Source organism: Salvelinus fontinalis, chromosome 4 (assembly GCF_029448725.1).
Source record: "Salvelinus fontinalis isolate EN_2023a chromosome 4, ASM2944872v1, whole genome shotgun sequence".
Lineage (NCBI taxonomy): Eukaryota > Metazoa > Chordata > Actinopteri > Salmoniformes > Salmonidae > Salvelinus > Salvelinus fontinalis.
This window is the reverse complement of record NC_074668.1, coordinates 47,690,913-47,717,156: the sequence shown is the minus strand read 5'-3', so window position 1 is coordinate 47,717,156 and position 26,244 is coordinate 47,690,913. Positions and strand designations below refer to the sequence as shown.

The 26,244-nt window shown below is 43.4% G+C and overlaps 1 protein-coding gene across 2 annotated transcripts in view; it reads left to right on the top strand.

Annotated features, from left to right (window-relative positions):
* Positions 1–26,244, top strand: part of kremen1 (kringle containing transmembrane protein 1) — a 125,367-nt gene that overhangs the window by 90,186 nt on the left and 8,937 nt on the right. For both annotated transcript variants that reach the window (XM_055920391.1, XM_055920390.1), the window contains exons 4-7: positions 11,563–11,687; positions 13,717–13,870; positions 14,720–14,829; positions 15,087–15,309. In XM_055920391.1, the coding sequence (XP_055776366.1) occupies positions 11,563–11,687; positions 13,717–13,870; positions 14,720–14,829; positions 15,087–15,309 (612 nt within the window). The remainder of the gene's footprint in view (positions 1–11,562; positions 11,688–13,716; positions 13,871–14,719; positions 14,830–15,086; positions 15,310–26,244) is intronic.

Genomic DNA, 26,244 nt, shown 5'->3' with positions numbered 1-26,244 from the left:
CCAAATGGACAATGACCCCAAGCATACTTCCAAAGTTGTGGCAAAATAGCTTAAGGACAACACAGTCAAGGTATTGGAGTGGCCATCACAAAGCCCTGACCTCAATCCTATAGAAAATGTGTGGGCAGAACTGAAAAAGCATGTGTGAGCAAGGAGGCCTACAAACCTGACTCAGTTACACCAGCTCTGTCAGGAAGAATGGGCCAAAATTCACCCAGCTTATTGTGGGAAGCTTGGGGAAGGCTACCCGAAACGTTTGACCCAAGTTAAACAATTTGAAGGTAATGCTACCTAATAATAATTGAGTGTATGTAAACTTCTGACCCACTGGGAATGCGATGAAAGAAATAAAAGCTGAAAGAAATTATTCCCCCTACTATTATTCTGACATTTCACATTCTTAAAATAAAGTGGTGATCCTAACTGACCTAAGACAGGGAATGTTTACTTGTGAATTGTGAAAACTGAGTTTAAATGTATTTGGCTAAGGTGTATGTAAACGTCCGACTTCAACTGTACAACATTTTAGTCATTTGGCATGCTCATATACAGAGCGGCGTACAGTAAGGGCATTCATCTTAAGATGATAATAATAATAATTGTATTATTATTATTTATTACATTTGTAAAGCGCTTTCCATTATACAGAATAATCTGAAATGCCATAAAAAAATGGACACAACTGAACAGGGCAACTGACACAAAGAACACAGCTGCTACAAGGGACAAGGACACCAAGGAGCAAAGCTATCAACAGAAAGCCTTAAAGGGAAAGGTCTTTAGGCCCGTTTTAAAGGAGCCCAGACTCTGTTGTGTTTGATAGCAGTGTTGTAGTCGAGTCACAAAGTTCCCTGTACTTGAGTCCAAGTCGAGTAATGAGTCCCTATCGTTGAAGTTCAAGTCGAGTCCAAGTCACCAATGGTCGAGTCACGGGTCCCTCAATTTATAATAGGTCTTATTGTCCTGTGTGGCTCAGTTGGTAGTGCATGGCGCTTGCAACACCACAGTTGTGGGTTCAATCCCCACGGGGAAACAGAATGAAAATGTATGCGCTCACTACTGTAAGTTGCTCTGGATAAGAGCATATGTAAAAATGTAAATCTATTGTGCAATTTTTTCTAGTCGCCACCAGATGGCAATATATCGCCACTCCCTCATGAACAAAAACCACTAATTTACTATTAATCACTACCTCACAAGTTATACTCAATACCTGTGTTTCACTACTTATTTACTACATAAATGAATGTTAAGTTAGGCTCTCGGCTACTTTTTTGTAATCACCCACTGATATTTGGGAGACTTGTCAGAACCTGGCTATGGGATGCAGGGGTGAAAGTGGCAGGGTAGAGCGAGACGACAAAGACAGCGTACTTTTCTATACTCAAGGGGAAAGAGACAAATAGCTAGACTGTTGTTTTACCATTAAACTCAATACTAGTATTTTTTTCCAATTTCGTGTTTCTTAACCAGGCGAAGCTAACTAGTAGGCTGGTGACTGGTGGTTACGGGGAAGTAAGAGTCTATTGCGCGATGTGTAGCCTATGATTGGAGGCGGAGCCGGAACGGTGCCTGTCTGTCCACACTCATACCATGCTCTCCCACACTCATACCATCCTCTCCCACACTCATACCATGCTCTCCCACACTCATGCCATGCTCTCCCACACTCATACCATGCTCTCCCGCACTCATACCATGCTCTCCCACACTCATACCATGCTCTCCCGCACTCATACCATGCTCTCCCACACTCATACCATGCTCTCCCACACTCATACCATGCTCTCCCACACTCATACCATGCTCTCCCACACTCATACCATGCTCTCATACCAGCTCACCAGCTGATGTAGGCTGCAAATGCCAGGTGTGGCACATCCTTCCTACTGCTAGAGAACAAAACCCTTGCTGCTCTGTGCACCCAGTGCTGCTAATATTCTGCTTATCATAGTAGCCTATGCAGTCCACGTGCAAATACAGTCACGAGAAGGCGAGTCAGAGTCCTGGACTCAAGTATTACAACACTGCTAGCTATGTGAGACAACCACATATACCAGTCAAATATACAGGATAGGAGCATTCCAGTCCAGTTAAACAATGAATATATAGCATCTATGAATAGAAAATCTGAGAACAGTAATATTTTACACACACATGAAAGTACCCATAAGCAATCATTTCTGATGAAAAAAATGAAATTTAAAAAAATGGTGGATATAGCGTTTTTGGGAAATAAACTCACAAACACAGAACTGTATAAGGACATAGAGACGAGGAGAACGAGCGTGTGTGAGTAATGGAGAGAGATCAACAGAGGTAAAGACAGAGAGTGAAAGAGAGAGAGAGAAAGTGGGAGAGAGAGAACTACAGAGAGAGAGACGAACTTATAAACATAGTCAGTGATAAGTATTTATTTCCTTGGCGCATGATACTTAACATTCCAGGAGAGACAGATGAGTCTGTTCCAGGCAGTGAGGTGTGTGTGTGTGTATGAGCGTGTGTGTCAGAGCGTGTGTACATGTGTGTGTGAGAATTGTTAAGGTGTTGACAACCCGTCGGTAAGGTGGTGGCATCATTAATGGGCCTCTGGGATCCTGTCCAAGCCCAAAATACCTTCCTGTGTTACTGTAGGGCACTGAGACACAAACACACACACACACACACACACACACACACACACACACACACACACACACACACACACACACACACACACACACACACATTAGTGTAGGTAGGTAGAGGTCCAGCCATGATGAGCATCTTAAATTTCCTGACTGTGAGTGAAGAGTCTTTTATGACAGGAGTGTTTTTAAAATCTCTATCTCCCTTTGTGACATCACAGCATTCCTAACCAGGAAGTGCTAATGAGCTTCTCTCTTTATGGCATCACGTAGTTAGATGTAAATGAACCCACAGCGTTAGCTAAGAAGCTAAAGTGACCCCACGCTGTCCGCTCGTAGCATGGCCCACACAATGACATTAAAGACCGTAGATATCGTTTATGATCTGTGTGGGCAGACTGACCCTTATCGGGAGTTGCGTAGTGTGTTGCTGCTAAACTGACCTTTTGTGTTCCCCCGGAGTGGGAACGTTGTGCATTCGTTAGGCCGATAACACAGAGAGTGGCCATTGAGACATTGACCATTGAGACATTTACACTGTATAAAGAGAGAGGTGTTGAGTCAATACTGGTGTGCTGCAGATATGTTTTCCACCTCATGAATGAGTCCTGCAGGTCGTTAGCACTTGGCAGCTAGTTTGGAAAGACTTTAGAAAGGCTGGCTTATGACAAGTCATTGCCTTCTTATTGTCCTCCTTCTCTCTCACTGTCTCTTTCGGTTGTCTCTCTCTTTCTCCTTTCCTCTCATCTCTCACGTGTAAATATCCCTGGCTGTGTGTTCTCGGCGTGGCACGTGGAGTCCTCCCTCTCTCTGTTTCTCAGTCTCTTTCTTTCGTTCTCTCTCTCTCTGTCTTTCCAGATGTAATTGCAATTTATGTCTGTAACCACAACACGGTTGGTCGGGGAGAGACAGGGAGAGACAGGGAGAGACAGGGAGAGACAGGGAGAGACAGGGAGAGACAGGGAGGGAGAGAGAGAGAGAGAGAGAGAGAGAGAGAGAGAGAGAGAGAGAGAGAGAGAGAGAGAGAGAGAGAGAGAGAGAGAGAGAGAGAGACTAAGAGAGAGAGAGACTAAGACAGAGAGAGAGAGCGCCTGCCACCGCTGCCAGGTGCACTGTGTTGCCAAAGCCTGCTGCCGGTCCCTGTGTGTTTGATGTTGTGGTGCTTGTTATCATGCTGTGGCCCTCCCCCTACTGATGTTTTTAGTTCTGGTCTAGGTGTCTGCTCCTTCTCCAGAGGTGTCTTATCCTGTTGCAGACAGACAGTTTTTGTTGTTGTTTGGTCTGCAATGAACCCTGGGGTGTGGTAACCGTTCTCTTCCTAGCCGAGGCAGCAAGTTGTGATGACTCTGTCTATAGACAGGTCCTCCTGTGTCGGGGTCTGTGTGCGTCTGCGTGTGTCTGTGTGTGGGTGTCTCTACTCATGTGATTCCCCCTGCTTTGCTCTCCCCAGGCCTCTCTCCAGTCTGGCCTGGCTGATATAACTGCCGCTGCATTCATACACCTTGTTTCCCTCATCTCCTTGTTAAACCAAATTCCACTGACGGCTTTGAAGTGTGTGTGTGTGTGTGTGTGTATTTATTTCATTACAAGCAAAGATGTTGTACTGGTTGTGCGGCTTGCGTCTGTGTAGCAGATGTAACTGACGAACAATGCTTTGCTCAGGGCCTTTTCTTCTGTTAAGGCATTTTTGCTATAATTGCCGACGTTAGCAAAAACATTCTGCCGCCTTCCATTGTCATCTCAAGTTCCTGAACGAGCAAAGCTGTGATTTAGGGCTTATATCACACACACACACACACACACACACACACACACACACACACACACACACACACACACACACACACACACACACACACACACACACACACACACACACACACACACACACACACACACACACACACACACACACACACAGTCACAATCCACGAGTTGCCGCTCCTCCTTTCAGTTGAAGCTGCTGCCGCTGGGATGACAGTACAAAGGCAGATAAATTGACAGTCGTCTGCAATCTTCTTGTCAAAAGAGAACCAAGGGGCCTGCTGCCTTTAACCTGTCTAGGATCAGCGTGGCGCTAGCGGCACACCCCCCCCCCCCCCACTGAAAAACCAGTGCCGCGAAATTCAAAAAAAATATTTTTTTAAAATATTTAACTTTCACACATTAAAGTCCAATACAGCTAATGAAAGACACAGATCTTATGAATCCAGTCAACATTTCCGATTTTTAAAATGTTTTACAGGGAAGACACAATATGTAAAGATGTACATCTATTACCTAAAAACACATTAGCATATTCCACCATCTTTTATTTGTCCACCAACACCAGTAGCCATCACCAATTCGGCTAAACTAAGATATTTATAGCCCCTAACCAACAAAAAAACTCATTAGATGACAGTCTGATAACATATTTATGGTATGGGATAGGTTTTGTTAGAAAAAAGTGCATATTTCAGGTATATGGCATAGTTTACAATTGCACCCACCATCACAAATGGACTAGAATAATTACAATGAGCAACGTGTTTACCTAACTACTAATCATCAAACATTTCGTAAAAATACACAGCATACACGAATCGAAAGACACAGATCCTGTGAATACAGACAATATTTCAGATTTTCTAAGTGTCTTACAGCGAAAACACAATAAATCGTTATATTAGCTTAGCACATAGCAATTAGCAGCCCAGCATTGATTCTAGCCAAAGTGAGCGATAAAAGTCAACATCGCCAAAAGATATTAATTTTTTCACTAACCTTCTCAGAATTCTTCCGATGACACTCCTGTAACATCACATTACAACATGCATATACAGTTTGATCGAAAATGTTTATATTTAGCCACCAAAATCATGGTTAGACAATGTGAAATGTAACTCAGCTGGTCAGAATTTGTCCTTGCGCCACTTAGACAGTGATCTACTCTTATACATAAATACTCATAAACGTGACTAAAAAATATAGGGTGGACAGGGATTGATAGACAATTTAATTCTTAATACAATTGCGTTATTACATTTTTTAATTTATCCTTACTTTTCAATACAGTTTGCGCCAAGCGAAGCTACGTCAAAAAACATGGCGTCCTAAGCCACTAAAATGTTTCGACAGAAACACGATTTATCATAATAAAAATGTCCTACCTTGAGCTGTTCTTCCATCAGTATCTTGGGCAAAGGATCCTTTCTTGGGAGAAATCGTCTTTTGGTGGAAAGCTGTCCTCTTGCCATGTGGAAATGTCAACTACGTTCGGGATGAACTGAAAAGCGTTCCCAACTTTTCACATCGTTGCAAAAATAAATGTCCCAAAATCGCACTAAACGGATATAAATTGCTATAAAACGCTTTAAATTAACTACTTTGTGATGTTTGTAACTCCTATAACGAGTGAAAAGATGACCGGAGAAATATAACAGGCTAAACTAATGCTTGGAACAGGAGAGGGTCGGTGTCTTCCACGCGCGTTACGCAGCAAGAAAAGACTTGCTAGCTAAAGGTTTTTTTCATTTGTAGTGCCTGTGAACGAGCAATCGAGCCCGTTGGAATCGTCATCACGTAAAGGCATCCAGGGGAAGACGTAAGAAGTGTCCGTATAGTCATAGCAACGACAGTGCCCGTTTAAATGACTTCAGAAAAGTGGCCAACGTTTCTCAAATCTGACTCCATGTCAGGGAAATTGCTGTAGAATGGGCTCTGTTCCACTTAGAGACAAAATTTCAACTCCTATAGAAACTATAGACTGTTTTCTATCCAATAATAATAATAATATGCATATTGTACGATCAAGGATTTTGTGGGAAGCCGTTTAAAAAATTAGCCACATTAGCATAAATAGTCTAAACAGCGCCCCCATCCCCAACAGGTTAATCTCACTGCTGAACCCTGTAGTAGCATCCCCTGCTGTTTGAAAGCCTTATTGAAGTGGTACCTGCCTGCCTGGGTTAGCTATAGCTCAGGGGAGGAAGGTTGCTACACAAACCACCAGATGTTTACCGGGTTGTGTGTGTGTGTGTGTGTGTGCGAAGCGTGTGCGTGTTTGTGTTGCTGTACACACCAGGTGTTTACCGCCCTAAAGACTAAACTCGGGTCACGCCCTGCATACTTTTACGGGGTTTAGTGTGACTGGAAGAATACCTGGGCTGCTTAAACTCATGTCCCGACCTCTACCTGCCTCACCCTGGAGAGTATGAAGTACCTAATCAAGACTCCAAAATATCCACATTACTGTCATGTTTGTCTTGAACTCGCCACTTAATCTCCCTCCTAATACCTCCAGTCTGCCACTGTGCGCTGAACTGTGTGTGTGTGCTCTGCCACACCAAATGAGCCAGACAGAGGTATTCATCGTCTCATAAAGCCAGAGGGTTTTTTGACATGGCTGTAAAAGAAGAAAGGAAAGGATGAAAAGAAGGAAAGGAAGACAGAAGGGATATTCCTGGTGATTTATAGACGAGAGGAACGTTTCCTTCCCTCTTCACCGCTCCTCTCCTCAAACTCGGATTGCTCTCTCTCCCTCTGTCTTCCGTCGTACGTCTCCTCTCTTCCGCTCTCTCCATCTCTCGCTCTCTCTCTCATCATCATCGTCGTCGTCGCCCATCTCCTTTCTCTCCTCTGCACTTTGTTGATCCCGTCATGGCCCTTCGGCCAACAGTGTGGCCGGACTGCGGTCAGAGAACGTGGGCGAGAAGCAGGGCGTAGAGTAGCAATGTTGTCCTGTCCTTGTCCGGGACATTTGGGTTAATGTCCCAAATGGCACCCGATTTCCTATATAGTGTACTACTTCTAATCAGGGTTCTGGTCAAAAGTAGTGCACTAGAAAGGGAACAGGGTGCCATTCGGGAAGCATCCTTGGTTAGCGAGTGTTCAGCACTGGCCTTTTGAACCTCTTTCGGGATTCCCAGAAGGCCTCGCCCTGCTCGTGTTTCGTCCTTATGCAAACACCAACGCATCTGTGGCATCTGCTATTTACATAGATGAGCTATTGTGTCAGCCAAAACGTTTACATTGGCACCGACGAGGCAGGCCGCGGGACTGGGGAGCGCACGTGTGTGGTCTTCGTCCACTCTCTCTCCGCTCTCTTTCTCGCTCCCTCTCTCTCCCTGTCTTTCTCATAATACAATACAATGCATGCTTTATTGGCATGAATTTGTGGTTTCCACTGTTGCCAAAGCACTGTATATGAAGTATACAAATCAACAATATGTTCTCTCTCTCTCTCTTGTTCTCTCGGTCTGTAGAAAACACCCCAGGGGAAAAAACGTGGACTAGGCATAGGTTTTAAGTCTTAAACATCCAGCATGCACCAGTTAAAATGTGTGTGTGCGCTAACTAGACGTCTACAGGCCTCTTCTAGAAATCTCTGAACTCATTCTCTCTCTAACATGACACAGTGGAGCTGTATTGAAACCTCGTACCAATTTAGTGTATTTTTGATACACAAGGGAAACGGTTGAGCATGAAAAACCCAGCAGCATTGCAGTTCTTGACACAAACCGGCATGCCTGGCACCTAGTACCATACCCCATTCAAAGGCACCATCTGAATGGCTCAATTGTCTAAAGGCTTAAAAATCCTTATTTAACCTGTCTCCTCCCCTTAGTCTAAACTGATTGAAGTGGATTTCACAGGTGAGATCAATAAGGGATCATAGCTTTCACCTGGTTAGTCTGTCATGGAAAGAGCAGGTGTTCTTAATGTTTTGTACTCAGTGTATGTCTGGTTAGGTTCTTTCAATGGAAAGTTACAAAGGTTTACACAAGTCTCATTCAGCAATCAGGTATATGTGGTTAATAAGGTGGTTAAGCTAACACTGATTTTTGCCCTAAAATTTGCCTGGTTGGCACCTTAGGTTGTTTTTAAACGGTCATATCACTGTGTTGTCTCTCAAACCAGCCCTGACAGTCAGATAAACCTCCCTGTTCTCTCGTCTTCTGGTGAAAGAGTGGACCAAGGCGCAGCATGATATGAATACATCTTCCCTTTTATTGACAAAGATGAACACGAAACAAAACACTTTTACAAACAACAGTGAAGCTACAACACGAAAGTGCCGACACAAGCTACTAACGTTTAGACATAGACAATTACCCACAACCTGCCTAATGCCTATGGCTGCCTTAAATATGGCTCCCAATCAGAGACAACGATAGACAGCTGTCTCTGATTGAGAACCACTCAGGCAACCATAGACTTTCCTAAACACCTACACTGAACACAACCCCATAAACTCTACCAAAACCCCCTAGACAATACAAACACCCTCGACTAGACAAAAACACACAAACATCCCCCATGTCACACCCTGACCTAACTAAAATAATAAAGAAAACAAAGATAACTAAGGCCAGGGCGTCTCTCTCTCTCTCTCTCTCTCTCTCTCTCTCTCTCTCTCTGACATTGTTCTAGCTTGTGGTTAGATGACACAAATTCCAATTTGAGACAATAGCTTTGGGGTGGAATAGAAATTAGTTTGCTATTGTGTTTTACTTTTGTTCTCTCTAATACATTTTACCCATAGAACATTGAAATGAAAATAAAAGTAATACAATTTGAATCATAATGAAACAAAGGATTCTGTGTCCTACTATTTGTATTAGTCCAGGCTTGAAGGTTTACCTGGAATATAATGCATTGTATTTACACTGTGTTTAATGAATGCACGGTGGATTAGGGTGAAGAATACTTTATTTATCTTCCAGAGAACAGAAAGCTGTCTTCTTTTCTTACAACTCAACACCCTGGATAGTGGCAGCCTCTCTTATCTCTCCCAGACCATGTCCTCAGAAGTGTGCTTTTATAGTCCATGTATATTGCAGCAGTAGCTGTCTCCTGCTTCTATTTTACCTCTGTCTCAATAGACCTCTCTCCTCTCACGTCAATATTTAAAGAGAGCCCCAGGCTGCTGTACTATGAGGTATTCTGGGGTCAACGCGTCCACTGTACCCCCTTCTCTCTGTCTAACACAGTTAGGGCGATAAATGCACGTACACTCAAGCATGCAGACACACACACACACACACACACACCCTGCAGCAGTGTTTCCCAACTCCAGTCCTCAAGTACCCCCAACAGTACATATTTTTGTTGTGGCCCCTGACAAGCACACCTGATTCTACTTGTCAACTAATCACCAAGCCCTTGACAAGTTGAATCAGGTGTTTTTGTCTGGGGTTACAACACAAATATGTGCTGTTAGGGGTACTTGAGGACCGGTTGGGAAACACTGCCCTACAGCACCCTCAGCGATAGCCAAGTAAAACTCAACTCCACAATGTACTTCACAGCTCCGACATCACATAGAATTATTATTTTTTTGAATCAAAAACTACGGATTTCAGCACCCAAAGAATAGCACGCAATTACACAGGACATAACCTTTTATTTTCACGTTGGAGCTCCAGTCCACCCACTCTCGTCTCCGCTCAACTCCATTACGTGAAATACATTGTGGAGTTGAGTTTTACTCGGCTATCTCAGTGACAACCCTGAAAGTACACTCTTACTGACAGTTTCTCTCGCTCTCTCTCTCTCTCACACACACACACACGCACACGCACATGCATACACAAACAGCCAGTTTCACACACGCTACCTACCCTCTATGGCAGTGCTACTTCCAGCTCGCCCGGAAATCGACATACTCTAGATTCCAACACCCTCTCACTGTGACTCAGACACCCTTCCTCTCCTCCCTCTCTCCTCCCTCCCTCCTCACCTCCTCCTCCTTTCTTCCAAACCCAACTTTTTGTCTGGTGACAATTAACAAAACAATCTCAAACTGAAGCCAGCCAGAGAATTCTGGGGAGATGGCTTTTTTTGTGGGCGCAGCTCATCGTGTTTCATGGCGTTCCCAGTCCGCCGGAGTGTGTGTGTCTGCATCTGTGTGTGCGTGCGTGTGCATGCCTGCCTGTGTGCGTGTGTGAGTGGGTGTGCCTGTGCGTGTGTGCGTGTGGAGCCAGGCCAGCCATGTGGAGCCAGGCAAGCCATTGGAGAAGAAGTGTTAATCACACCTTATAAAACACATCACTATTCAACAGAGCGACAGGACAGACCAGGTTACAGGAAACATACTGTATGATCTAATGATCTATTACAGAACTACAACCTAGGACTGGCTAAGACTGGCTCTGAGGGCCAATGTTCTGTGCCTTGGGTTGACACCTAGTGTATGAGACACAGGTGGTTTATGGGAAGTGTAGTATATGATCCACAAAAAAATGCATACACTGATCCCCTCAGATCCCTCTCCTATGAGACATAGATGGCTCATGGGAAGTGTAGTGTATGCTCTAGTACAGAGCTTAATCCTGCATATTCAAGGGTCCCTCAGGATTGGCTCTGTCGACCAATGTTCTATATCTTAGTTGACGCCTGTTGACGCCTATGAGACACGGGTGGATTGTGGGACGTGTAGTCCCACACGACCACTGTTCTGGCACATGGTAAATGATCTCTGGGATTGGTTGTTTCAAACAGGACTCTGGTAATACACCACACAGGTGCATCATGGGGAAAATTGGAGGCAAGTGAGTGGAGCTATAGAAAGATGGGCTCATTGTAATGGCTGGAATGGAATAAATGGAACAGAATCAAACATGTAGTTTCCTTATGTTTGATGTGTTTGATATCTTTCCATTGATTCCATTCCAGCCATTACAATGACCCCGTCCTCCTATAGCTCCTCCCACCTATAGACCCCGTCCTCCTATAGCTTCCTCTGTGGGAAATACAGTGAATGCTTAATGCAATGTGTGATTTTACGTACAGAAGGGCCTCTTAAGAGGAACTACATATATCACAACACAATGCAAGTGCTTCATGGGAAATGTAGTGAATGCATAATGCAGTGTGTGCTTGTTAGTATTGAAGTGCCTATCATTAAGAAATACATGGCTAACCCCTGCTCTCCTCTCTGTGTTTTCTCCAGTGCCAGGTAACCTGGGTTGTTTCAAAGACAGTGGAGACCCTCCCACCCTGACAGGGAGCAGTGAGACCTCCAACAAACTCACCATCCAGAACTGCATCAGCTTCTGCCGCAAACAGAGATACAAGGTAAGAAAGTACAGAGATGGATGTGTCCCAAAAGTAATGCACTATAGGGAATATAATGCCTTTCAAGATTTGGTTCATCAACCTGTTTCATCTGCAAAAAAATCATCTTTGAGGGAAGAATGGCTGTCTGTTCTAGACACTGTATTTCTATATTTATGACTATAACTATCCTCACATTTCAAATGAATTCAGTGACACATCAGATGATGAAACATCACAGGCAGCTGTAAATGTAGTCTCTATGGCCTTCTATTGTCTTGGGTACTGACCATGGGTATAAACAGTGGCAGGTGTTTATGTTCTGTGTGAACACATCCTGTTGGCCCTGCGTCAGACGTGGCTCGCAGACGCTGTCTGCACTGATGAGCAGTGACAGTCTGCCCCTCTGTGTGTGTGCGTGTGTCCCTCCAGTCCCTCTCCGCAGATGGCACTGACATTATGTGTCGACAGCCTGAGACCATAGCGTCTGTCCGTCCTCTGATTGTCATTGTCTCTAATACACATTTAAAACGCTGTATTGATGCTCTCTGACTTCACTATGACAAAGAACCACATCCAACCTGTATTGATGCTCTCTGACTTCACTATGACAAACAACCACATCCAACCTGTATTGATGCTCTCTGACTTCACTATGACAAACAACCACATCCAACCATAAGTCAGTCAGACAGTAAGTCGGTGCATACGTCCCAAATGGCACCCTATTCCCTATATAGTGCACTACTTTTGGCCAGGGCCCATAAGGGATAGGGTGCCATTTGTGGTGCCATTTGGGACACAACCAGTGACTGAGTGAGTCAGTGATTCAGATGCCCCCTGCAAACAAATTTCTGCTCTGTCACCAGAGGACTTCACGTTTGTCTTCCTTTCTTAAGTCATTTTTCTTTTTCATCCGATAAATATGTAACGCATTTACGTCGGTTCGGTCGGCGGCGGAGGAGTCTAGTTACATAAATTCCAGCTTCATGAGAACATTTTCAGAATGAAGGGAAGTGATGCGGTACCTTCATATGAATTCATTTATGGGAAGAAAATGACACAATGGTCTTCTTTTAATGAGAGACAATGGCGCTCTTAGTCAGTGTTCTGCCTGCACGCTGAGTATGACTGGGTTGGATCTGAATTCTGAAAGGAAAGGGCAAGATGATTGAAGAGGTTTGACTGTGTGTGTCCCAAATGGCAGCCTAGTGTTCCCTTTATAGTGCACTAGTTTGCCCTGGTCAAACGTAGTGCACTTTTAAGGGAAGAGGGTGCCATTTTGGAAGCATTCTGTGATTCTGTCTCTCATTCTAATACAGCCCAACGCAACATGGCTTTAGGAAATGTTTCGACTAAGAGCTGAAGGTTAAGTGGTCCGATGCTATTTCAGACTAGTTTATTTGAGCCCTACACTGAGGTCTTTGATGTGAGTTCGTACTCAACTAGTCAGCCTCTAATTAATTACTGCTTACAGAGTGGGGATTCGTCCAAAATTGCACCCTATTTCCTATGTAGTCGCACTACTTTTGACCAGGGCCCATAGGGCATATATATGTATATAGGGAATAGGGTGCCATGTGGCACGCATAAAGGAGTGGTGACTGTTCTGTTTCTCCGAAAGCACTGGACTCAACCCAACCACACCATATTATTACCATCAAACGCCTGATGGCTTTAGGCACATAAATCACTTCATTTTAGGACAGAAAAACAGTCGTTTTGGGGATTTTTATGGAATCATTCTGAAAGTATGCTTATTAACATACAATTAGATGATATAGTAGTATCTCTGATTAAGTGAGGTGGACAACTCTTGTCTGACTCTACCATCCAGAGTTGGCTTAAGGAGGTTCAGCTCTCTCTAAAGTCTGTTTCCTCTCAAGGTTTCTTTCTTTGCTTTCATCCAAAGGGTTTTATTCCTTAGTGCTGCGCTACATTTTTTTACCCTCTTGTAAAGCTTTAGACAAGTGCTAAACAAATACAGTTTGATTTTAACTTAACATTAAACGATCGTTGAACGATTTGCCTGTCTCTCTCTGTTCTGTAGCTAGCTGGAATGGAGTCGGGTTACGCCTGTTTCTGTGGCAACGACCTGGACCAGCATCACCATGGCAAAGCACCCAGTATGGAGTGCAACCACGTGTGTTTTGGTGACCACACCCAGCCCTGTGGAGGAGATGGATGGGTCATCATCTTCGACAGTGAGTAGATAGGAGATCGTTTGCTCTGGGTCGTTTTCATTAGTGCACATCGCTGCAAACTGTAGACATTTTTTCCCCTGTGCAATCAATACAAACTAGAGTTTCTTATTGGACAAATTCAGGTAGTCCTTCACAGTTTTGTTCTGTTTTCTTCCATTTGGCTTTTAGTGAAAATGACCCTCGTCTGGTCAGCCCTTTATAACATCTATGATGCTTCACCTAATATGTAAAAAGTGGAGTTTGCATATTTTTTAAAAACACATAAACTCCACCACACTGGCGATGGTGAATAATCCACAAACAATTGAATGGTTCTCTCAGAACCAACGTTGGAAAGAAGTGAAAGAACCTAACCGAATATGAAAGGATTACAATCACTCTCACCAACTCACTGATTGATAGTCATGTGAACATAATGTTCAATCTCTCCCTTTGTTGTCATACAATTATTTGCTGATTTTGGCAAAACAATACCTGCTAAATCTCTTTCTAATAGGCTACACAGGCATAACGTTTATGGCAGACACACCTGCTAGATAACGAGACACAGATTTCCCAGCTGTAGTCAACACAATTACAACAATGATGAAATACTCCTTGTTCGGTCCAGTCTCATCTTTCCTGTATGCGTTGAAAACTCTTCGTTCCACTCTCTCTATCATTGAGAGAGCCTGTTGTATGTGGTTTCTATATGAAAAGGTCTCTATGACAACTCCTGAGACATAGGAGTCAACAGGGTTAGTTATATAAGAGGGTTAAGTATATGAGAGACTTAAAAACTTGCAAATGCAAACTTCGATAGTTGAACTGTTATTCATTGAATCATCTTTCTCTGTTTGTCTCCTCCAGCTCGTGTTGGTGCGTGCGGGGGTAACTACTCTGCTCCCTCTGGAGTGGTCTACTCCCCTGACTTCCCTGATAAGTACGAGGCAGGGAGGGTCTGCTACTGGACTGTCCAGGTATTGTGTCTTGTTTCTTCGGTTGCGTATCAAATGGCACCCTATTCACTTTACAGTGCACTACTTTTGACCCGGGTCCAACTGTAGTGTGTTGTATTGGGGATAGGGTGTAATATAACGCACAACAGTTGGACCCTTTTTTGTTGTTGTTGCTTTTGTTTGTTGCCTATTGCCTAAAGCATCTTTGGCTTTCAAAAAGTAGCAAGTATCATGTATTAATAAGTACTATGTATTTTTTCTATTTACATTATTATTAGGTACCTGGGGCTTCCATGATCCTGTTCAACTTCACCTTCTTCGACATCTCGGACCAGACAGACATGGTGGAAATGCTGGATGGCTATACCACCCAGGTGTTAGCACGGTTCGACGGCCGCAACTCGCCCCGGGACTTGGTCAACGTCACTGGAGACTTTGTCATCCTCTACTTCTACTCAGACCACACCAACCAAGCACAGGGCTTCTCTGTCACATACCAAGGTGGGTTTGCAATGGGATATATACAGTACACACACACACACACACACACATTACATTTAACATATTTAGCAGACGCTCTTATCCAGAGCGACTTACAAATTGGAAAGTTCATAGATATTCATCCTGGTCCCCCCGTGGGAATTGAACCCACAACCCTGGCGTTGCAAGCGCCATGCTCTACCAACTGAGCCACACGGGACCACCAAAAATATATAGAGCGCACCAACCTAGCTGTCACATACCAAGTTAAGAAACCTGTAGACATGTCGTAGGTAAGGACTTCAGGAGGGGGTCAATTAGTACTGTCCCCAACCCTTGTTGCCAACATCACCCACACATACACTATATATACAGAAGTATGTGGACACCCCTTCAAATTAGTGGATTCGGCTATTTCAGCCACACCCGTTGCTGGCAGGTGTATAAAATTGAGCACACAGCCATGCAATTTACATAGACAAACATTGGCAGTAGAATGGCCTTACTGAAGAGCTCATTGACTTTCAACGTGGGACCGTTATAAGATGCCACCTTTCCAACAAGTCAGTTCGTCAAATTTCTGCCCTGCTAGAGCCTCCGCGGTGAACTGTAAGTGCTGTTCTTGTTAAGTGGAAACGTCTAGGAGCAACAACGGCTCAGCCGCGAAGTGGTAGGCCACACAAGCTCACAGAACGGGACCACCGAGTGCTGAAGCGCTTAGTGTGTAAAATTCGTCTGTCTTCGGTTGCAACACTCAGTACTGAGTTCCAAACTGCCTCTGGAAGCAACGTCAGCACAAGAACTGTTCATCAGGACCTTCAAGAAATGGTTTTCCATGGCCGAGCAGCCACACACAAGCCTAAGATCACCAAGCGCAATGCCAAGTGTCGGCTGGAGTGGTGTAAAGCTCTCCGCCATTGGACTCTGGAGGAGTTGAAATGCATTCTCTGGAGTGATAAATTACGTTTCACCATCTGGCAGTCTGAGGGACAAATCTGGGTTTGGCGGATGCCAGGAGAACACTACCTGCCCCAATGCATAGTGCCAACTATAAAGTTTGGTGGAGGAGGAATAAATGGTCTGGGTCTGTTTTTTGTTATTTGAGCTAGGCCCCTTAGTTCCAGTGAAGGGAAATCTTAATGCTACAGCATACAAAGACATTCTAGATGATTCTGTACTTCCAACTTTGTGGCAGCAGTTTGAGGCAGGCCCTTTCCTGTTCCAGCATGACAATGCCCCCGTTTACAAAGTGAGGTCCTTGCAGAAATGGTTTGTCAAGATCGCTGAGGAAGAACTTGACTGGCCTGCACAGAGCCCTGTCCTCAAACCCATCGAACACCTTTGAGATGAATTGGAACGCCGACTGCAAGCCAGGCCTAATCGCCTAACATCAGTGCCCGATCTCACTAATGCTCTTATAGCTAAATGGAAGCAAGTCCCCGCAGCAATGTTCCCACATCTAGTGGAAAGCCTTCCCAGAAGAGTGGAGGCTGTAATAGCAGCGAAGGGGGGGGACCAACTCCATGTTAATGCCCATGATTTTGGACTGAGATGTTCAACGAGCAGGTGTCCAAATACTTTTGGACATGTAGTGTAGGTTGTTTTGAGGTTGTCACAACAATTGTACAAAAACAAAGCAAGTTGTTTCAGTAGATATGAGAGATACTGTAACAAGCTTTTCCAGACATCTATCGCCCTCGGCTTGGCTTGAGTTATTTCAGCCCCATGCAGTGATTTGACTGAGCCACGAACTCATCTCTCTCCGGGAGCCATAATTTGCATGAACAGGTGCAGGCTGACATCCTGCTATCCTGGTTCCATGGCAGGGTTTTGCATAGCAACCAAGCCGCCTGGACACTGTTAAATCGACCAGACCAATGTGTTGTGGCTCTACTTAAAGCACACACACATAAACACAGGCACACAGGCACACGCACACACACATGCATGCGCCCAGCCACACACTGACGGTAAGAAAGGGGGACAGGCAGGGGAGACTCCAAATGCTGCCAGCGGTGGACCTTTTCTCTTATCATTTGCTAGCCAATGCCTCAAAGCCACAGGTGATATTGGTGTTGCATATATTGAAATGTTTTGTTTTTCTAGGAACTCACCGTGAGACACACACTAATTCACAAGGTGCATGTCGTTGCATATTAAACATTGGCAGTGTGGGGGAATACTTTTCGGGATGGTAAAAATGTTCTGTGTTAACTTAAATGGCTAAAAAAACAGATATAAAAAAACATGTATGTAGAAAATATAAATAGCCATCTTTAAAAACTAACAATCACCAAAATAAAAACTGCACAGTCTGGTAGAATTTAAAATTTGAAACATTTCATGGCATGGGCTCCCATTGATTTTGTTATAATGTTTGAGTCACTCAGATAGCATAAGAACATGGCATAAACCATGGCAAAATGTGTAGAATTGCAGGAAATTAGTAGAGCTGGGAATTGCCAGGGACCTCACGATACGATATTATCATGATAATTAGGTGCCGATACGGCATGTATTGCGATTCTCATTATTCTACATGCATTACCGATTCGATACCACAATTTTATTGCGATTTGATGATTCAAACATATTGCTCACTACATGTCTGCTGCAACGAGACAAGAAAGAGCATGAGAAAATGTGTTTAGATCATTCAGGGAATTAAAAGTGATGAAAACATGTTGGCTCACTATTTATGTAAATAGTTTTGGCACAGGTACAGCAGGCTAGCTCTAGAACATTTACAAATCATTACTTCAAGTCAAACATCAATATAATATTGAACAAAAACAAAATTGCTATATGTAACTGTATTGATTTTTTTCTTCTTTTTGTTTTTGGTCTCTACTCACAAACCTCTGTTGGAAACAGACAGGTCGTACGCCCGCCAAAAGACCATTCTTTGCCTATCTTCCTTTCCAGAACACCCTTGAGTTCAAATTTACACCTCACATCTCCATATCATAAAAGTCATGTAATACACAGTGTCAATGTTTACTATGTTTGATGTACAGTTAAAAGATGACACGGCGTCATACCCTGTGTTGTTCTGAACAGAACGAGCCTGTTTGTTTACTGTGAAGGAAATTCACTGTGGAACACGCACCTGAATGCACGCATGATTCTTTTCTATGCGCACCAAAATTACCATCTGTTTCTCTGAATTTCCATGTGAAAGCCAAACACTCAGTGCTTGACTTGGGCCGGAGCTATCTGGAGGACCGTACTGGCACCTCCAATTTTTGAGGAACTGCGTAACGGCTCCTCTATAAAACAAAGTAGCCTATCACCAGCCCGTGTTCACACGCAGCATCAAAAAAAGATTGATCGAAGCGGAATGAAGGCGGGATCTGCATGGAATAGCAATGGAGAGTGGGCATTCAGATCCCGATTCCAATTTGTTCAGTGTACGTCTACCAGTAGACTGTTCCGAGTTTGAGAATGCGCAGATTGAGAATGGGGCCAGCCTGAATGTACAGGATGTTCCAAGTTGTCAAATGAGGGTTCTTACGGTCATGAAAATCCTGGAAAAGTTATGGAATTGTTATATGGTGTTTTCCTTTTTAAATATATGTCGATTTTGAAGTTATCATATCAGCCATGATCAGAATTAGGCCTACCCTTCAGCATGTCTTTCTGTGTGTGCTGTGCATCATCTGTGTGTGTACCAGTGCGAGTGGGCGTTGCTCGAAGAGAGAGAGGGAGCCCAGCTAGCACATAACATTCTGAGAACCATGTGTTTCTTAGAGCTTGGTGAGAGCGTGGTTGTCCTATGGTTAGTTTGCATACAACCTTCCCACAAAGTTCTGGGAATGGTGCAGATGAGTTGCTTGGCATTGGGACTTTCTCAGCACATTTAAGGAACTTGACAAAATAATGTTATTTCTTGGTATTTCATTACTTTAACAGAACGTTTCCTAAAAGTTCAAACATGTTTACATTTAATTACATTTTTGGTAATGTTCAGGAAATGTTCTCCAACTGGTTTGACATTGGGAATGTTCTCAAGTAGTTCAGAGAACGTTAAGAAACAATGTTCTCCTCTGGGAATTTCAATACATCAGCATAACGTTTCCACCTGGTTTCCTCGTGGTACTATTTTTAAAGTAATGTTCTCAGAATGTTCAGAGAACGTTAAGAAACAACGTCCTTCTGTGGGAATTTCAGTACTTCAGCATTACGTTTTCTGCAGGTTTCCTCATGGTTCCATTTGAAGTCATATTCTCAGAATTTTAAGAAAATGTTCCATGAAAACCACAAGAAAGCATTAGTAACGTTGAAAGAACGTTCTAATAATGTTATTGAAAAACACATACAGTACATTCCGTTCTCAGCATCAACAAAACTCTCACTGTCCACTATCTTGTTAAGTGTGTTCAGGTGTGTTGGCCACGGCCACTAATTGGCCTCACATTATATTAATGAGTGCTTGTTTCCTTTGAAATGGGGTCGGGTTGAATAGACTAAAATGAACAGCTTTGGATGAGTTAAAAAATATATAAAAAATCAAATACATTGCTTGTTAGCTCCAACCTGGTGGACTAATCCCATGGATCGACAACAGAAGATCATAGGTTCGAATCTCACTGACGGCTTGTCACAATAAAAATAACTGTGTTTGCATGATAATACTTAAGCAAATACATTTTCAAATGTCCGATCTGTGCTTGGAGTTCAAAACAGTTAATCTAAGCTAGCAGTCTTATTAAAACAACAAATATGGCGAAAAGTACAGTAAATATAAAATCAACATTGTAATGTTTGGATTCAGTCTTCTGTCAGGTGAAGTGTTGTGTCCTCAAATTTGGTCAAATAATTTTCCCATAATCTCCAAAGTTTTCCATTTCAGTTGCTACCATGCTTATGCATAAAAAACGTATTCTGTAAGAAACAATTCAATTTAGCCCTATCCATATAGGCCAATTCCTCTAAGGTTAACAGATCACAGGAGTGTCACACTATTCTCTGCCAGCTCTTGTCTCTGTGTTAGGAAAAACTTCAACAAAAGGAACGTTTTATACGGCTAAGATTAGCTTTGTCTCTTTTTCTCCTCGAGGTCTCTTTGTAGCTAGCATCCGGAAACCGGCTAGCTACAGATACTTGGCTAGCTTAGCTGCAAGGTTTCGCTAACCAGGCTAGTTCATTATCCTACCCTAGGTTTTCTACCTGCAAGGGAAGAATTTATAGTCTTTCTCTCGGTAGAGAGATACGCTTTGTCCATCGCAAGACTAACTTAGCGCTAGCTTCCTCCTGCTAACTAGCTAGTTCAGTACCCCACTTGGCGAACGATAGCTACGTTCACTTGGTTAAGAGGTTAGCTTTTCCCAGCTAACATTGTGCTAACTAGCCTAGCTGGCAGCCAACACACTGCTAGTTAGCTGTGTTTTTTATTTTGTTCTGGGATTAGCTTTCCCATCAGTGCCATGGAAGAAGCTAACCCTGCCTCAGGGGATCCGAGCACCATGCTAGTTTGACAGCATTGAGATTGCGCCCAACGGATTCCCTTGGAGGGAGAGGGGGCATCTGACCTAGGGGAACGCCCCAGCGGCAGAGAAGTGCAGTGAACAGTTACACTCTGTGTTCTGTGCTGGTACCTTCTCGGGTGGAGCACAGTGGGCGTCAATGTGCCACTGGTGAGTGCCTCCCCATGGGCTGCTCGCTGAGAGAGTAGAAAACTGGCATGCATCCGCAGTCAAGTCTGGGACCCTATCCACTGTTACCAAGTGCTACAGACTGCAGTTCGCTATGAGACCTCTTGCCTTCAATGGCATGCTGGAATCAGATGCGACCGTGACTTGGCACGCATACTATAGCAGGAAATCTCCTCTCTTCTATTCAAATGGAATATCAGAGCGATAGCAGAGGAAGACAGACATTGAGCCTTCTACTCCTGGTACATTCTGGTTCCCAAAAAGGGGAGAGATTTTCCCCATTCTGGACCTACAGGTCCTCTACGACTATCTGAGGAATTTTACGTTTCGTTTGCTCACACCAAACGTGCTGTCTCGTTCTATTCGTCCAGGCAACCCAGTTGACCTGCGTACTTCCAGATAAGTATCCACACAAGGTTTCTGAGGATTCCCTTTCAAGGCAAAGCCTACGAATACCTTGTTCTCCCGTTTGGGCTAGCGCTTCCCGGACATTCACCAAGTGTGTGGAGGCGCTCTCAAGTCCGTCAGAAACAAGGGGCTGAGGGTATCCGCCTACATAGATGATAACCTGCTCTCCTTCCCGTCCCGTGAGCAAGCGGGGCAAGACGTTACCTCCTTGGTAACCCACCTTTCCGTGCTCGGGTTTCCAAATCAATCAGATAAAAATCTGTTTCATACTGACCCAGAGAATATAGAATCTGAGTATCACCCAACGCTGTTGGAAGGCCGCATCGCCTCATTCCGACAGTGCCTATCCCTATTAAACAGGAGGCACTCGGCCATGTTCCGAATACGCCTCCGGTTACTGGAGTTAATGGACTCCACTATCTCAGTGGTCCCACATGGTCTACTGAGGATGAGAAGTTTCCAACGCTGGGTTTTATCCCTACGTCTGTGCACTCAACATCAGAGTATCTCACATCTTTCTGGAAATGGAGGGGCCCCTTGATCTTCACATTCGGCAGCACTCTAGGAGTGGTGTCAGCGAGGAAGGTGATGACGACAGACGCGTCACTCATGGGTTGGGGCGAAGTTTACGAGGGCCAGGCAGTTAACTGAGTGGACCACACAACTCCATCTTTTGAAACACTTTCTACCCTTCCTCCGGTATTGTCACGTCCTTGTCAGGACAGACAATATGACAGTGTCGGCCTACATCAACAACCAGGGCGGCACACGTTTCTTAAAATGGCTCACAGCCATATGGCATAGCCAGATCAGGGCCTAACATAAGGAAAACTCAAAGTATGCTATTCTTTTGAAATAGACTACATTTTATTCATATCATGTTTCTTTATTGTGATGGTGTAAGCTATATTACATGGATTTATTAGACTTTTCTTAAATATAGATGTTCCAAATGCCTGCATCAGTGGCTTGTAAGCTATGTGTGGATGCCAGGAGATGCTAAACGTGTTTATGTTAATTCATGGTCAATTACTGTGAGCCCGGAATTATTTGCTTTACAATCACCGGCTGACAAAATGTCATGACTACCACACACCGCTCTATGCTTTTCCCCCTATGCGCCTCACACTCCCCACTACAGCCATAGTGAGACAACGAGGCTCGTCCCTCATCCTGGTAGCACCCACATGTCCGGGCAAGCTCTGGTTAACGGAGATTATTCTCTTGCTTAATGACGAGCCCTGGCAACTCCCATTATGCACGGATCTCCTGACCCAGGCAAACTGTCTCTATGGGTCTGGCCCGTGAAAGGTTAAATCTGGACACGACTAGTCTACCTCTCAGAGCCATTGAGACAATCCAGAGCCCCTTCTACACGCTCACTTTACGGAAATAAGTGGTGCATCTTTGAGAAGTGGTGTGACCAAAAACAAATAATTCCTTATCAATGTTTTGTGTCAGAGGTTTTATGCTTCATGCAAGGCCTTCTTGGACAGCAGGACGGCTTTCTCCACTGTTAAGTTCTACTTAACCGCTTTCTCCGTTTGTCATATAGGCCTTAATAACAGCGCAGTCGGCAAGCACCCGCTCTAATGCCGTTTCAAGAAGGGGCGCGTCGCTTATGTCTGTATCCAAGCCTGTAACCCCGCCTTGGGATCTTTCTACTGTGCTTGAGGCTTTGTCTCAGCAGCCTTTTAAGATGCTGGAGAATGTAGGGGTGAAATATCTCTCTCTCAAGACCTCTTTATTTGTAGCACTTACTTCCGCAAAGCGAGTGAGTGAACGACATTCACTGTCAGTTCACCATTCCTGCCTACTGTTTGTCCCGGGTTTTACCAAGGTAACCTTATTACCTAACCCCACCTTTATTCCAAAGGTCAGCGACAGTTACAATTGTCTCACCTTGAAGCTTATGGCTTTCCACCTACCGCCTTTCTCTTCTGCAGAGGAAGAGCGTCTCCATCGTTTGTGTCCAGTGCGTGCTTTACACATGTATTTGGGTAGAACGAGAGCTTTACGCAAGAGCGACCAGCTCTTTGTGTCTTGAACACCATCCTGCAGGGGGAGGCCTTTCTCTCGTCAATGGTTGTCATATTGGATAGTGGATGCTATCTAGCTTATAATAGCAAGCTTATAATAGCAAGGGTTTACAGCCTCTGGAGGGCTTGAGGGCTCATTCCACCAGAGGTACAGTATGGCTACCTCTTGGGCTCAGTTCAAAGGCTTCTCCTTGCAGGAGATCTGTAATGCGGCATGTTGGGCATCCCCTCATGAGGTTCTACCGACTGGAAGTCACTGCACCTTCTCTGGTGCATACTGTTCTCGGTATCGGGGTCTCTGAGGGGTAGTCTGGAAACCAGTGTTCAGAGAGCGTGCCTACATTATGGGAGTTTCATACATCTCATATGTGAGACGTCTAAACAAATAATTGAAAGAGAACTTAGTTATTCTAGTTTTCTGCAAACAGGCACGTTCCCACATGAGTCGATTCACTCATAATATTAGAGAACCGGGGTTATGTAAATAACCTGGAGATGTTTTGTTTGTCCCTGGTATCGTATATCTGTATATATCATTCATACATCAATCTCCCCATCCTTAACATCATTGTATACACAGAGTGCACCACCTCCTAAGGATCCCAATCTGAACCCAGTCTTATATTACACACTCATCATAATGGAATGGAAGTATTTATGTATAAATAGCAGTTCTCTGTTCAGACCACACTCTTGTAAACACCCCACTATTGTTTCAGTTCCATTTCCTTAAGGCATCAGCACTCTGAATTAGTTAATATTGTTGACATTAAAGCTAGGGCTTACAGGGCTGGGAGGCACACACACAATCACAGACATACACACACACACAGACACAGACTGTCCTAACCTTTTCTCATTTTGTTATACTAAAAACAATATTCTCAGGTCAGAGTCTGACCCCCAGACTTGCAGCCAATTCCCTTCTGGTCATGTCTCAATTCTGACTTCCCTTGTTTCAGACCGCACATCAGAAACAGAAGTTGTTGAAATGAATATACAATATTATGAGACATGTTATAAGAAAAGGTCACATAAGTAAATTGTTTTTTCCCCCGCTGAGCTGGGAGGAGAAAAGCATGGGGAATGAGAGCGAGAGAGATTCTCTCTTGAGGCTAAGCTGGATGTTAGTACATCCATACAGTGCTGAGTGGTGCAATGTTAATTTCCTTCTCAGATGAGGATAAATGCTCTCAGATGACGTCTGAGGAATTTCCTGTCGAACCAAGGTTTGAAGCAAGCACTGCATTCTGTTGTATCAAATAGAGAACATGTGGGAAAATTGCAGTCAAGTTGAGTTATGTCAGACAAAAACCTTTAACTCCTAGTAAAGATTTAGGCCACCATTCATGGTAGGGATAAGGGATTTTAATAACATGTTTTGATAATTTCATAAATTAACCTTGTTAATTTAGACAAAGTCTTAGCTCAGGGGTGGGCAATAATTTTGGTCCTGGGGCCACACTGGGATTTCATAATTCAGTGGAGGGCCGCACTTATTTATTTTTATCAAACTTGTAGACCAGCTGATCTGACCCTGTTATGGTGTCAAGCCGTCTGGATGCAAGACAGCGGAAATGGCATAGGAAATCATATTTATTTGTGTTGACTACTCCCACCCAAATGAAGTAGTACCCTATCAGCAAAATTTAAATAAGGAAAAAGGAAGAATATTACATATGGCAACCGAAATAAAATGATTTGACTCAAAATGTAGCCTATGTCAATTAAAATGATTTAGTTAACACGTTTAATTGTAGACAATTCAGCCAATTATGGCTACATCGAGGCCACTCTTCTGCGAAAATAAATGTATAGAAGACCAACTTTTAATGAATTACCACATTGTAAATTAAAGTGCCTCCCCATGGATTGCAGCAACATGTGTGACATACAATTTAAATATCATTATCAAACCAAGCCCTTTGTATTTGTTTCTTTGGATAACGACTTCCAAATAATAGATGAATCTCCACACCACATTTCCTTCCAATTCAAATATTGTTTCTTCAATAAAGTACAATATGCCGCAGTAGGCCTAATGGCCTAATTACTGTAAACCTGTACGAAAATATAAAGGTTTACTATTGAGTGTATTGAGTGTACTCAACTAGTCTAAAGAAGGCCAGTTTTATTGCTTCTTTAATCAGAACCGTTTTCAGCTGCGCTAACATAATTGCAAATTATTTTCTAATGATCAATTGGCCTTTTAAAATAATAAACTTGGATTAGCTAACACAACGTGCCATTGGAACACAGGAGTGATGGTTGCTGATAATGGGTCTCTGTACGCCTATGTAGATATTTCATAAAAAATCTGCCGTTTCCAGCTACAATAGTCATTGACAACATCAACAACGAATTTCTGATCAATTTGATGTTATTTTAATGGACATAAAATGTGCTTTTCTTTCAAAAACAAGTACATTTCTAAGTGACCCCTAACTTTTGAACGGTAGTGTATGTTTGTTAGTTTTTTCAAGCGATTAAAATTATTGGTTTAAAAACACAATGATATATTATTTGTGCAACTTTAAATAACTTCATTACTATTATTAGAATACAATATAATTTGATTCAAAATACAATGCAATCACGATTTAGTTTCAAATGTCAAATGGAATATTTCCTTTTACCCTCTTGATAAGAAATGACCATATTCGATTCAGACAAGTAAAATCATTAATGGATAACATTAATTGGAAACATGGTGTAGGAAAAAGTATTCCTACACCATAGATTTGCATAGGGTAGGCTACATTGCCATAGAGATTTGCTGTGGTAAAACGAGGGCATAAAATACTTTATTTTAGTTGTGCGGAATGATTGTCAAATAGATAAATCGTCCTTAGTCA